Source organism: Pyxicephalus adspersus, chromosome Z (assembly GCF_032062135.1).
Source record: "Pyxicephalus adspersus chromosome Z, UCB_Pads_2.0, whole genome shotgun sequence".
Lineage (NCBI taxonomy): Eukaryota > Metazoa > Chordata > Amphibia > Anura > Pyxicephalidae > Pyxicephalus > Pyxicephalus adspersus.
In genome coordinates this window covers 49,267,271-49,281,020 of record NC_092871.1, presented here as the reverse complement: position 1 = coordinate 49,281,020, position 13,750 = coordinate 49,267,271, and the positions used below count along the sequence as shown (strand labels likewise).

General features: G+C 42.8%; 1 protein-coding gene across 1 annotated transcript in view; it reads left to right on the top strand.

The window, feature by feature from the left end:
* Positions 1–13,750, top strand: part of SNAPC4 (small nuclear RNA activating complex polypeptide 4) — a 58,942-nt gene that overhangs the window by 26,960 nt on the left and 18,232 nt on the right. Inside the window, exon 19 of the mRNA XM_072431527.1 lies at positions 3,089–3,208. Within this exon, the coding sequence (XP_072287628.1) occupies positions 3,089–3,208 (120 nt within the window). The remainder of the gene's footprint in view (positions 1–3,088; positions 3,209–13,750) is intronic.

The window sequence follows — 13,750 nt, the reverse complement described above, 5'->3', positions numbered from 1 at the left end:
CTTCCACTTTTTGTTGGCCTCATTAGAGGATTTCTACTTTCTGTTGGCAACTGTAAAACAACTTTAATGTCTTAATGGACAGGAAGACAGCGGGCAATATTCAGTGGAGTTACTGGCTAGGATGTCAGCTGTATATAGAGATGCATATTTCCAACACAAGAATATACATATTCCTTTTTCCAAAATTGTAATTTTTATTGATTTTTTTTAATTACACAAAACACAGAAATAGACAAAAAAAAAACAATAAATATAAACACAGAAAGGTGAACCACATAACATAAATAAAAAAGTTTAACACAGGTCAGGAATGGTAACACGTACATCATACATGTATTACTCTGATTATAAAATAATAACAATAGTAGTAAACAGAAACAATTCCTCAATAGTTATAGGAGCAAAACATATAAAAAAAAGAAACATAAATAACAGGCAAGTGCCGATGTATAAAGGTTCAACCATAAATCTAAAAGGAAAAAAGATAGAAAGGAAGATAGTGGGGGGGGGGGGGGGATAATGATGGGAACATAGGAGGATGTAGGACAAAAAATAGGTGTATGGTATAAGTTAGGTGAGATTTCTGGATCAAGTCCCGAGGAAGTTATGGCAGGGGACATATTACCAAGACCCAAATTAGAATCAGTGGAAACATGATAAAACATATTGGAAGTGGACAATATGTAGGAGTCTAAAATGTCCGTAAATTTTTCAGACCAATTTTTCAGATCATATATCCTGGTCTTGAGACGTTCCATGAGATGTCTTTCTTTTATTCTAGCATATAGATCAATAATGCCCAGGGTGAAGTAAATTTCCAGTGTTTTGGAATAAGGCACCTAGCAGCGTAATGCTAGTTTAGATATAGGTAAGCCTAATAAATGAGCAACTACATCAAGTGATATAGGAGTGTCCAGTATCTCAGAGAGGGGTGTGTTAACCCTAGTCCAATAGGATAGAGAACATGACCAAAAAATATGATGTTTAGTGCTGGTCTCTGCTCTGCATCCCCAACAGATGTTGCTAGCAGTTGGGAAAATAGCGTGTAGTGTATTTGGAGTAAGATACCATTGCATAATTATTGTATATGCATCCTTCTTATATAGTGTACAAAACAAACTTTTACAAGCACTATCTATCCGATATAATTTTCCAAATTTCTAATGTCAATTCTCTTCCCAATGTGTCTTCCCATTTCAGCATATATCGATTTTTGACAAGGGGGCATGCTGGTCTAGTGTTTAAGGTTAAGTAAATCCCGGAGATTAATCCCCTCTGAGATGGACCCCCCCACACAAAGTTTCTCATATGACTAAATGTTAATGTCTTAGTGATAGACTGTGCATAGTGTCGTATTTGGAGGTAACCTTAAAAGCAGGTATGAGGAAGTGTAAACTTGTCACGTAACTCCTGGAATGGTGGAAGGTGTCTGGAGCAAGGATGCACAATATGATGAAATTGAAAAAGATAATTAGATCTCCATGGATGAGCCATCTGAAGGGATATACTGTCAGGAAGAAGCGATGTGAAAAGAAAAAAGTAGTATACATATTCTAACAGCAAAGTCTTGTAAATATACACTAATGAAAATATACAAGTATTAGAAAAGAGAGTCCCTTAATATTATTTTTGTTTACTTATTTACCACATTGCTTTTATGGTAAGAGATTTCCCTTACAGCTTACATTAAAACAAACCTCCATAACCTTCCTTAATCATTTGGAGATAATTTTTAGGTCTGTATAATCTGTGCCAGCCTTTCAAAACCTTTTTAACGTGGGAACCTGTTAAAACCACTTTTGGGTCTTTAATTTTTAGGTCCTTACCCCTACTATATATATTCACTATATCCACAGATCACAGTAGAATATTGTGGTAGTCAGTGGGAATAACTTATCCTACATTGCTGGCCATTGGGAAGAATGTCACGCTTAAGATCACTTGCTACCACTTAAACTGACCTGAGAGCAATATTGCTCATTGCTAACGGTACCCCTAGCAACCTCTGAAGGAACCTCTGTTAAGAAACACTGCTCTATACCTAAGTGTCAAATAATGTTACACGGTGGCTCAGGGGTTAGCACTCCGGCCTTTGCAGCGCTAGGTCCCAGGTTCGATCCCCAGCCAGGACATTATCTGCATGGAGTTTGCAGGTTCTCCCCGTGTCTGCGTGGGTTTCCTCCGGGTACTCCGGTTTCCTCCCACATCCCAAAAACATGCAGTTAGGTTAACTGGCTTCTCCCTAACAATTGACCTTAGACTATAATAATCACATATGACTATGGTAGGGACATTAGATTGTGAGCTCCTTTGAGGGACAGTTAGTGACACGACTATGGACTGTGTACAGCGCTGCGTAATATGATGGCGCTATATAAATACTGTATAATAATAATAATAATAATTATATATTGAAAACGCTAACAACACATTTAAAGAAGGGGAGAGTAATTTTTTGACTTCCATAGTTCTGTTGTAAACCCAGAAATGCATGTTTTGTAAAATTAAAGTTAAATCATGATCAGAATAAATCATTACAAAAAGCAGAGAGAACTCGCGGTATCCAGGATTGCATGTACTTAATTTTACTTGTACTTGTAGGTCCTACTTGTATAGTCTTTAGCAGCTGGTTATAAGACTGATTCTGTGTACATCATGATAAACCATCCATCACGCACTGCAAATATCATATTCCAAATACCTCAGTCATATGTTGTATCAGTATTACCACCTCCAGCTGGCTTGTACTGTCCCCAGTGTGGCTTATAGAAAGTTGTTCTAGGATTTTAAAGTGGATCAGTGGTGGAAGAGTGCCTTCTTGTATGCAATCAGTCCTATTCACAGGTTCAACATAGGCATGTGCACTAGTATTTGTAGTTTGTTGTGCAGAGTGAGACACTAGCATTCAATGAAATGTTCCTATGCGTTTCCACCCAGAAGGGGTCTTGCCTAGAGGAGTGTGATCCATGCCCCTCTAAGTAGGACATGTTTGTAATGAAAAAGCTTAGAACTTTTTAATATGGATTCCTGTAATACAAAAATGTGAAGAAAAAAAAACAAGAAATGAGCCATTTTCTCCATTTCCCAGTTTTTTCAGATAGATGCAGAAGGCTGTCTGAAGATGATCCAACTACATAAAGGTGATGAAACTGAATTTTCCAGAGGAGTCAAAAACATTGCAAAGAAATCTGTGCAGAACTTGACTTCGGTAAGCAAATCACACAGAAGAAGAATATAAAGCCATATAATAAAGCATCAGTCACAAGGCCTTAGGCCTGTGAACTTTATCCCTAGTTGGGAAGCATATGTAGTGTCCCATCTGTGGCTGCCTATAGAAGTAAATAGAGGTGGATGTGGTCAGTTGAACCCACTGCTGTCCACTGGCAGATGTTGAAGTGTTGGTTTATTAGGAGCTAGTACAGGGGATTGGTCTATCAGGAGCTGCTCAAGAACATCTGCTTCCGCTGCAGAAGTTAATTTTAATTGAATCTAAATATTTTTACTATTTAAAACATTCAGTAACTTGGAAACAAAATGTTGAAATTAGAAAAGATAATTGCCTTGAAAGAAAAATGGGCACCAAAAGCCTCATGGCATACAGGATTTAGAACTAACTTTTGGGCTTTCACATGGTAGTGACATAATAGGGGTATATGTCTTTTTCTAAACCAGGAAGTAAATTTAGTTAAGTAACAGAAAGTTACTGAATGCACTCCGGACCACTGTAAAGAAACAGTTCCTTTAAAGGGATAATTTTGTACCTCATGGTAAGTTTATTCTCTCCAAAGGTTTTTATACTACAGTTTTGCTTTCTTTGGGAATGTTATAAATAGAGATGAGCGAATCGAAGCTGACAAAATGAAATTCGATCCGAATTTCAGGAAAAATTCGATTCGCAATGAATGCGAATTTCTTTGCGATTTGTGGTAATGAATCACTATTTTTCCTTAAATGGCGGCTACACGTGTGAGGAGATGGGGCAAGGAACTCTGGAAAGGCAGGATGACCCATAATGCCATGCATGCAGCCAATCAGCAGCCAGCCAGCCCTGTGATGTCACAGCCCTATAAATAGCCTGAGCCATCTTGGTTTAAGACATTTTACAGCGCTCTGAGTGCAGGGGGACACGTATGCAGGTGCTAGGGAGAAAGATAGCAAAAATCTTATTGTGAGAAAAAAAACTGAAAAAACGATTTATAAGTGCAGGGAAAGGATAGGGAGGAATCGCTTTACACATCTTGGTGCAGGGAGAGATGTCAGAAGGCGCTAGGGCCAGTGCTAGAAAAGCGATTTACAAGTGCAGGGAAAGATTATTTGGGGATCCAAATAGCCATTATACAGCTCTGTCATTCCAGCAATTTGTTCTTGTTATTGGGGTGCAAGTGCTATGTTGAAAAACCTTTAGTGGCTTATATCTGTGGAAAAAGAAAAATATATACGCATTTCACTTCTTCAGTTTTATGTGGTGAAAGCGTTTAGTGAGGTATTTGAGTACAAAAGGAAAAATATATACGCAGTTCACTGTTGCAGTTATTTGTGGTAAAAGCGTTTAGTGTCCTTGTTCAGTACAAACGTTTTGGGGTGTTTTAATTTGCTTTTAATTTATTTAGTTCAGCTAAAATGTATGTCAGACAGAGAAGTGCCGGGCCATGCACAGAGGAGTGGCAGAGGCCTAAATGTTTTTGGCGCAGGCAGAAGTTGCAGCAGAGTAAGGGGGCGTGTCAGCAGGAGTCGCAGCGAGAGGCCTGAGCTCCCTGTGTCATGTAGCGGTCGTGTCTTGACCAGCAACCCAACGGTTCTTGATTGGTTAACTTGGTCATTTACCTTATCCCAAGTGACAGACACCCCCAGCCAACAGTCGGTGGGTTCGTCAGACACAACCCTTAGTTGGCATGGCCCGGGGGCAGGCTCTTTGCCCTCACCTGTCCTCACCCTGCCTCCGTCCTTTGCTGTTCCCTCAGCCACAGAAGTATTGTATGCTGTGGGCTGAGCTCCAATATACAGCAAGGACGAGCTAGTAGAGGACAGTCAGCAGCTACTGCCCAACCAAGATCTGGAGGAGACATCAGCCGCTTCCTCAGCTAGGCGGGCAAGTAGTGATGAGGAGAGTGGCATGGGAGGTGGTGTTGCTAGCGGTCAGGCTCCTGACCCAGGGACCGTTGAGGAGGACATCAGTGACGTGGATACACTACTCGATGATGATGAAGCCGATCGCACTTGGGAGCCGGGTGAAGAAGGGGCTTTATCATCATCATCAGGAGAAGAGGGTGGCAGCTTCCCCGTGAGGCAGCGGCTGAGCCAGTAATGTGGTATCATGACTGGGAGTCAGCAGGGTGGCAGCAGTGGGAAGTTGGGAGCCAAACGTGCCCGGGGTAGACCACTTGCTTCCCAGCAGCCTACCTGCTCGGGAAGTAGTGGTGCAGGGGTTAACGGAGGCGGGGGTAGCAGTCAGTCAGTGCGGAGTGTTGGGGGGAAAAAATCCCCTACTCGGTGGTGTGGCAGTTTTTTGTTAAGCCGCTGGAGGAGGTTAACATGGCCATATGTAGAATATGTGGGCAGAAGGTGAAGCGTGGCCAGGGTGCCAATTTTGGCACCACAGCCCTGCGTCAACATATCCAGCGTCACCATAAAGTGGCCTGGGAGAACTGTGGCTCCGATGTGGTGGTCCAGCCTGCTGCAGCAACCTCTGCATCACCCAGTGGCACGCACTGGGTTTCAGGCAGTCAAGGCTCCACCACCTCAGCCGAAGGGAGCTGTATGTCATTTAATCTTCTGCTGGTCCAGATGCTCCGGCTCCTCCTCCTACTCCTTGTCAGTCGTTCGGTCAGCAATCGATCACCGAAGCGATTGCCAAGAGACAACAGTATGCATCCACTCATCCAACGGCGCAGAAGCTGAATGTGCTCCTGTCCAAGTTGCTGGTGCTGCAGTCCCTCCCTTTCCAAGTGGTGGACTCTGCACATTTCCGAGAACTGATGGCTTGTGCTGAGCCAAGGTGGAAAGTACCAGCCCTGCACAAATATGTAGAACAGAAGGTGGGCCAGTCCTTGAGCCTGTCGTTGTCTGCCAAGTGCATGGCAGCGCCGACGTGTGAAGCTTGTACGGTCAGGAACAATACATGTCCTTTACGGCCCACTGTGTGAATGTGGTTCCTGCACAGCCACACCAGCAACTTGGCCAGGTGACACCGCTTCTGCCTCCACGTTCTCACGCCACTGGTTCTGCGACAACGTCCGCCTCTGCCTCCTCATCCTCCACTGTGTCCTTGGCCTCCACTGCAGGGACAATTCACAGTGCCCCTCAAGCATACCACAGGTGCAGGGCACGACGGTGTCATGCTGTTCTGCACCTGCTGTGCCTGGGCGAATGGAGTTTGGAGTTGGAATGGAGCTTCATCCTGGCTTTCTCTGCGACAACTCCAAATCAGAACCATGGTGACTGACAACGGGAAGAACATGGTGTTGGCGCTGCTTCAAGGAAGGCTGAGCCATGCGCCCTGCATGGCACACGTGTTCAATCTGGTTGTCAATCGGTTCCTGAAGTCTTCCACCCATCTGCAAGACATCATAAAAATGGCCAGGAAACTTTGCATTCACCTCAGCCACTCGTACACCGCAGAGCACACCCTCCTTGAGCTGCAGCGGCAGAACGGCATCCCCTAACATAGGCTGATATGCGACGTTTCCACCCGTTGGAATTCCACCCTCCATGTGTTGGGTCGTCTTTACGAACAGAGAAAGGCCATCAACTAATTCTTGATGATCCAAGCAGATAGGAGTACCCCCATGTGTAACTTCAATGTCAGCCAGTTGCAGCTCATGCGTGACACCTGCCGTTTGCTCAGGCCATTTGAGGAAGCCACGTTAATTGTCAGTCACCAGAACTATGGGATGAACATCCTCATTTCACTGCTTCATGTCCTGGAACAGATGCTAGTAAATCTGGCTGGTCAGGGGACTGGAGACGTGGCACCTAGATCTCACGGACACATGGGCCCTATGGGACCTGATCTGGAGAAGGAGGAAGAGGAGGACATTGGAGCACAGGCATGTATACCGAAATGGGTAGTTTTTCTACTCAGGTGACAGGAGGGAAGGAGCAGGAGCAGCCAGAGGAGCAAGAGGGAGATGAGGAAGACGAGGCAGAGGACCCAGACACACCGTGGCAGTATGCAGTGGAGATGGAGGCAGAAAGTCCCTCAGAGTCACTTGCACAAATGGCCTACTGCATGCTCGCTTGCTTAATGTGACTTCTGGATCTCCACCTTGTTGGACCCTCGCTACCAGTCCAAAATGGGGGCCTTTTTTACACCCGCTGAGAGGGAGGACAAACTGAACTACTACAGAGACATCCTATGTAGTCAGTTTGCCGCTGCCTATCTGTGCCATCGTCCATCCTCTCGCAGGTCTGACCGGAGGGGGCCCTTTGCACTCACACTCCACTGCCATGGCTGCTGGGGAGGGGTATGGTGGCAGAAGCAGTACCAGCTCCATCAGCAGCAGCCTAGAGTCGCTGATGAGCAGCTTTCTTCACCCGCATAGTGAAGAAATGACTCACCAGCAGCTTGACATGGACAGCTTTGTCCTTTGTCAAGATGAACCAGGCGTGGATCTGCCAGGATTTCCACCCACCAATGCCTGATGCATCTGATTAGATGATCTATGCCGCCTCACCCAAACCTTGACAACAGACCAGTTTCTTCTGGCTACCTGTCTCAGCTACTTCTCTGATGCTGCCACCCGCCTGATGCCACACATCAGATCCCAAGTGTTCCTTCTTTCACCCACCTTCATCAGCAGGTACTGGTATTGTCACCCACCTCCCCACACTGGGTCACTTTGTGGTATCCTCCTGATGCTGCTGCCGCCACCTCCAGTTTGTCATTGTGCCACTCTGGCCTCCTGATGCTGCCCCCACCTCCAGACTAGGTCATTGTGCCACTCTGTGGCCTCCTGATGCTGCCGCCACCTTTGCACTATGTCATTGTGCCACTCTGTGGCCTACTCATGCTGCCCCCACCTCCAGACTAGGTCATTGTGCCACTCTGTGGCTTCCTCATGCTTCTGTCACCTCCACATTCGGTCATTGTGCCACTCTGTGGCCTCCTCCTGATGCTGCTGCTGCCGCCAACTCCACACTCGGTCATTGTGCCACTCTGTGGCCTCCTGATGCTGCTGCCACCTCCACGCTGTCATTGGGCCACTCTGTAGCCTCCTCATGCTGCCCCCACCTCCACACTCGGTCATTGTGCCACCCTGTCGCCTCCCCATGCTGCTGCTACCTCCAGACTCGGTCATTGTGCCACTCTGTGGCCTCCTCCTGATGCTGCTGCTGCCACCACCTCCAGACTCTGTCATTGTGCCACTCTGTGGCCTCCTGATGCTGCCACCACCTCCAGACTCTGCCATTGGGCCACTCTGTGGTCTCCTCATGCTGCTTCCACCTCACCACTATGTCATTGTGCCACTCTGTGGACTTCTCAAGCTGTTCTCCCACCCTCCCCACTCCATGACTGGGCCACTATTTTGCCTTTTTGGCCTGGATGACATCACTATTTTTTGGACCCTTCTTCTGATCTGTCAGAAGGAAGGAAAAAAAAGACGCACAACGGATCCTGTCTGTGTAGCAGCTGTAAGGCCTGTATGGTCCCATCAGAATTGGCTTATGATTTGGTAGCCAAAAGCAGGAGTGGGTACAAAACACAGAAGACATGCAAACATTCCATTCACTTGTCATCTCTGTTTTGGATCCACTCCTGTTTTTTGGGCATTAGCAATACTGATGGATTATTGAGCAAATGCTGACCGAGTGAAAGCATATGCTCCACAGACAGGATCCGTTTTTTGTGGGTTATTGTTCTGACGAATCAGAGGAAGGGCAAAATAATCAGTGACGCCAACACAAACTTACTGCTGACACCCTCTCCACTCTGTCAGGGGGGCTCTACTTGTGAAAGCGGTTAATAGAACGGGTTTTGAAGACATCTATGTGGAATCAACTGACGAGGGTGTAAAAGGAGTGCGCTGCTTCTTTACGCTAACATGGACCTGTAAGACTGAGTTCATACTTGAGTCAGTTTGGTCCTGTGACTGCCCAAATAAGTGAAGTGTGCAGTGATTCTAATAGCGACGCCTGTCATCTGCATGTCATACTGACTCAGTATTATTTCACTACCACAGCAGACTCCCTATGCGTTTTACTGCAAGGCACAGTGTTCTACACCACTATCAAGGCTCTCTGAAGACTGGAAATAGACGTTTTTAACGCGATTCACCGCAAATAAATTCGGATCGAAGCAAATCTTTTCGAAAAATTTGGTGAACTGGCCGAATCGAATTTTTGAGAAATTCGCTCATCTCTAGTTATAAACTAATTTTTTATTTATACTCAACATCTCTTTGTATCTGACGTGATACGAGATTCAGTCAATCTCCATATTGACTTGGTTCAGTCAAACTCCTAAACTGTCATATTTGTTAAAATCACCTGAAGTTTATTGCCTCCAAAAACGCCATGCAAATATTGTCAGTGTTCAGCCCAGAATTTTTTTTTAAACTGGATGGTATGAAATTGTAGGCGGTGGCAACCCTTGTATTGTGACCCAACTATTCAGTAACCACCCAAAAACAGTCGCGTGGTCACTGAAAAATGCCTGGAGGTGTGCCCAACTAAAAGGGGCTGGGGAGAACTGTGAATGTAATCTACATATTATCTTGTTCTTGTCCAGATTATCCTGTCATATTATCTTCTGTATGCTTAATCTCACAGTTTAAAATGGGTGTCAGGGCAAAAAGAAAAATGTCCAGTGTATATTTGCCATACATGCACATTTTCTCATGGTTATTCTCTTACAAACCCTGCTATCCCAGATATCATTTAACTGTCACATACTTCATTTAGTTTAGCATTAGTGTTTACCAACTAGCGATAAAGATCCCCTCTTAAACATATCCTAAAACCATTTGTATAGTTTGAGGAGCAGTCAGTTAGATGGAGCAGAATATGGTGGAGCCGAGTATGGAGTGCATTGCTAAGCTGAAGAAAATGAAAATAGTCCAAGGATAATTTTAATGATTAATAAAGTTGAGAATAAGGCTTAACTCTGCCATCAGTTAGGTTGAACTAGACACCAGATCCTTTTGGTTTTCATACAGTAAAGATAAGTATCTTTCTCCCACCATGGGGAGATTTTTCAGTTCCTGTGAAAGACACAGCCAGAAGTCACATAGAGGGGGCAAAATTCCTCTGTGTGGTCCCCAACAGCAATACAAAACTTAAATATGCTTCTGTTTCTTCCAATTGTATTTGAAACTAACAATTTTCACCTTTAAATACATTTTAAAAAATAATATTAGTTAGTGCCTTGGGGCTCATTTGTAATTTTTTTGTGCATTTATGTAAAGAGAATGCAGAGACATTTCCAATTATCCTTTGAAATTTGTCTGCAGGTGGCTGTATAGGGTAATTTTTGCAAAACCTATGTGACAAGTGTGCATATTTCAAAGGTTCAGATCTGCACACTCTTAAACATACTCCATGTTCTAGGCCACCTGATGTGCAGCTGGTTTCTACTGTAGTGGAGCTAATAGCAAATATGTGGCAAGATGGGAAATTCTTCTCACATGTATGTATGTTGAACCAATAATGCTGAACAGACTGTTTTTTTTTTTTTTTTTTTTTTTTTTTTTTTTTTTTTTATTTTTTTTGTTGTTTTTTTTAATGTGAAATACATACCCTACAGGTAAAATCAATTTGAGCATGTGTTTGAACAGCCTTGATGTAAGGGTTGTATACCCTTATAAACCTTGTATACCTGATATAAGGTATAATATTTTTTGTAGTATTGCAATTTTTGAAAACAGCCAAGAGAAGTAAAATGACTGCCTTACCGTGGCCTAATCTTTAGGCTAATTCTAACACAAATCTTTATCTTAGCTTTTTGTTTTTGTTAAATGCATTTTTTATTCAAAATTGTCTGCTAAACAAAGGTAATAATAATGATACAAAAGGAACAAAAAAAGAATAAAGAGAAAAAATATGCAAACATAAGGTATTTTTCAGATGTCAAAACCTTTACAATAGGGAATAACAGTACAGAGGCATTCACATTTAAGGCATGGAGGTATTTATTTTAGCAAAGCCGTTACCAGTTATCTTTAGTTACTAAGCCACATTCTTTATTAGTAACATTCTGCTATACCCAAAATAAGGGAAAATAAAACAAGGAAATAAAAATATTCTAGCTAGAAAACAGGACATACATGCAATTAGGGGAAGAAACTGAACAGGTAACAAATAAAGGGGAAGATGATTTCTACACTTGCTCACCTATATCAGAGCTGCATGCTGACCTTAGGTCCAGTTAGGAGTGTGCCGAGTAGTATTGGTCCAATTCAGACCGTAACACCCCATGTTTATGTTATCATTTTATCCTAGCTGTGAGTACTTCCATTAGCCGAATGTCTTGTATGCTCTTGTAAAGATCTAGTTCCATGGGGGCAATGATTTCCATTGTTAGGCAGTAAAGTAGTACTGTCTGGGCTGGGGAGACTCTTTTTTGATCCAGCATGACTCTTTAATACGGCGTCCCCTAATTACTGCCTTCTGAGCTTCCCATAAGGTTCACATTTTCCTGAAAGTAACGTACTAACTCGAGTTGCAAAGCCATTTTGGTAGGTGGTGGTTAGGCAAATATAAGTCTCCAGTGACAATGCTTTCTGGAGACATGGTCCATTTTCAGATCCAGCGTGATAGGGGCATGGGACCCTAAAATAGGCCCAATATGGGAGTGGCTGGCCTTGTGGAGCACTGGAAAATTAACAATATAATCTATTCTTGTATGGGTATTATGTGGTTTGGCGTGTAAGTAATATTGCTTTTCAGTTGGGTAGTGAATATGCCATCCATCAGGAAGAGATAACTTGTAGTAGTGGCCAAAAATGTGGGGATGTGTGAGTGTTGGAAGAAGGCGGTTTTCCTCCATCAAAAAAAAAAGGTGGTTCAAGAATGGCATATTCCATTCCACTCCATCCACTCCATAGGATTTAGTGATGTTAGGTTTATCAGTTTATCATCTGGGTTGACCCCACCAACTTCACATGCCCATTTTTCCTTAGCTCCATGCCCCTCCATTCAGCCACTGGGAGCAAAGAAATCTATCCCATACCTCCTGGTATATGAAGCATATGACTCTCTTCCCCCTTTTTTTTTTTTTTTTGACAGCTGTCTATTGGCAGCTCCAAAACACAGCAAGTTAAGATATGGAGTTTACACTGGGTTTTATTTATTTGTCTTTCTATATTTCCCTGTGTTGTATACAGCTGATAGGTGCAAATATTTGCAGTATGGAGGAGCTAACATTTCAAATTTGCTCTGTTTTGAAGTTGGAATCAGATTCTGCATTTATACTGTGTTTTAGGGCAATGAATAGACTATCTTTTGATAAGGAAAAACAAAGCCTGGTTGATAAATACCACTAGTCAACAAAAATTTTCTTGCCAAACAGAATAAAGTCATTTTAGGTTATGTTTGATGCACAGATTCCAAATATGGTATTGGTTTTGCTATTGGATTGGCTCTAGTTCTTGAAATAATTTCCTCAATATTAACCTCATGAAACATGAAATTTAAGCAAAATTTACTAGATATGTTAGTATATTTACAGACCTACTCACAAAGAAGTCATTGAAAAAACTCCTTTTGTATGATTTCCTTTTATGCTGATGATCAGGACAATCACGTTGAAGATTCCAGCAGTAGTCTGCCATCATGTGTCTACCCCATCTGCCATGATACCTTTCTTCTATTACCTTTATATGCTTATAGAACCTCTCCTCTTGTTCCTCACTGAAATTGCCAAGGTTTTCTGGAAAGTTTTGCAAATGGCTATGGAGATAGTGTACATTTATACTCAAAGTAGCACCCACATTTTTAAAGTTTAAGAGCAAGGTTTGTACCAGTTCTGCAAAATGTTGTGCTTTATGGTTACCCCAAGAAGTTCTTGACAACCATGACAGAGCTGTGACAGGCAGAAGCTTCAGTATCAGTCATGTAACTTGTGACATTTCAATCATTTATCAGTTTCCGAATCTGGGGTCCATCAAAGATTCCTGCTTTGAATTTTTCAGTACTCAATCCAGGGAGGAACCTACAAATGTATTTGAAGCAATCACCATCCTTCAGAGCTCTAACAAATTGCTTCATTAATCCCAACTTTATGTGTATGGAGGGAGAATGATTTTTTTTCTTTGTCAACCATTGGCTCGTTAATGATGTTCGCTGCACATGTTTTCCTGTTTTTCATGTTTTCCCTTGGAGGCTATGTCACTTTTTTTCCAGTGATCCTGCTTTGCTCTACTATCCCACAAGCAGAAGAAACATGGGTACTTTGTGTATCACTTTGCTGTCCAAGTAGGAAGTTCACCATTTTTAAATCAACACATTTGGACCAATGGTGTTCATGATAGCAAAGCTTTTTTAAGACTATTTTGATATGTTCATCTTCAGTGAAATATGGCAGGAGTGTCACCTCTCCTGTCCTATAAACTGTTATTTTAATATTAGACAGTTCTTTTCTTTTAGCCTGGATGCTAAAAGTTCAGATGCTTGTTTTGTCAGACCTAAATCTGTCAAATTTATCATGAAATCTTTGAGCTTTTCTTGGGAGAACTGCTGGTTTGATGAAACACTTCCTTCATATTCACTTCCACTGCTATTCCTGGATTACACTCCAAACCCTATAATATCTTCC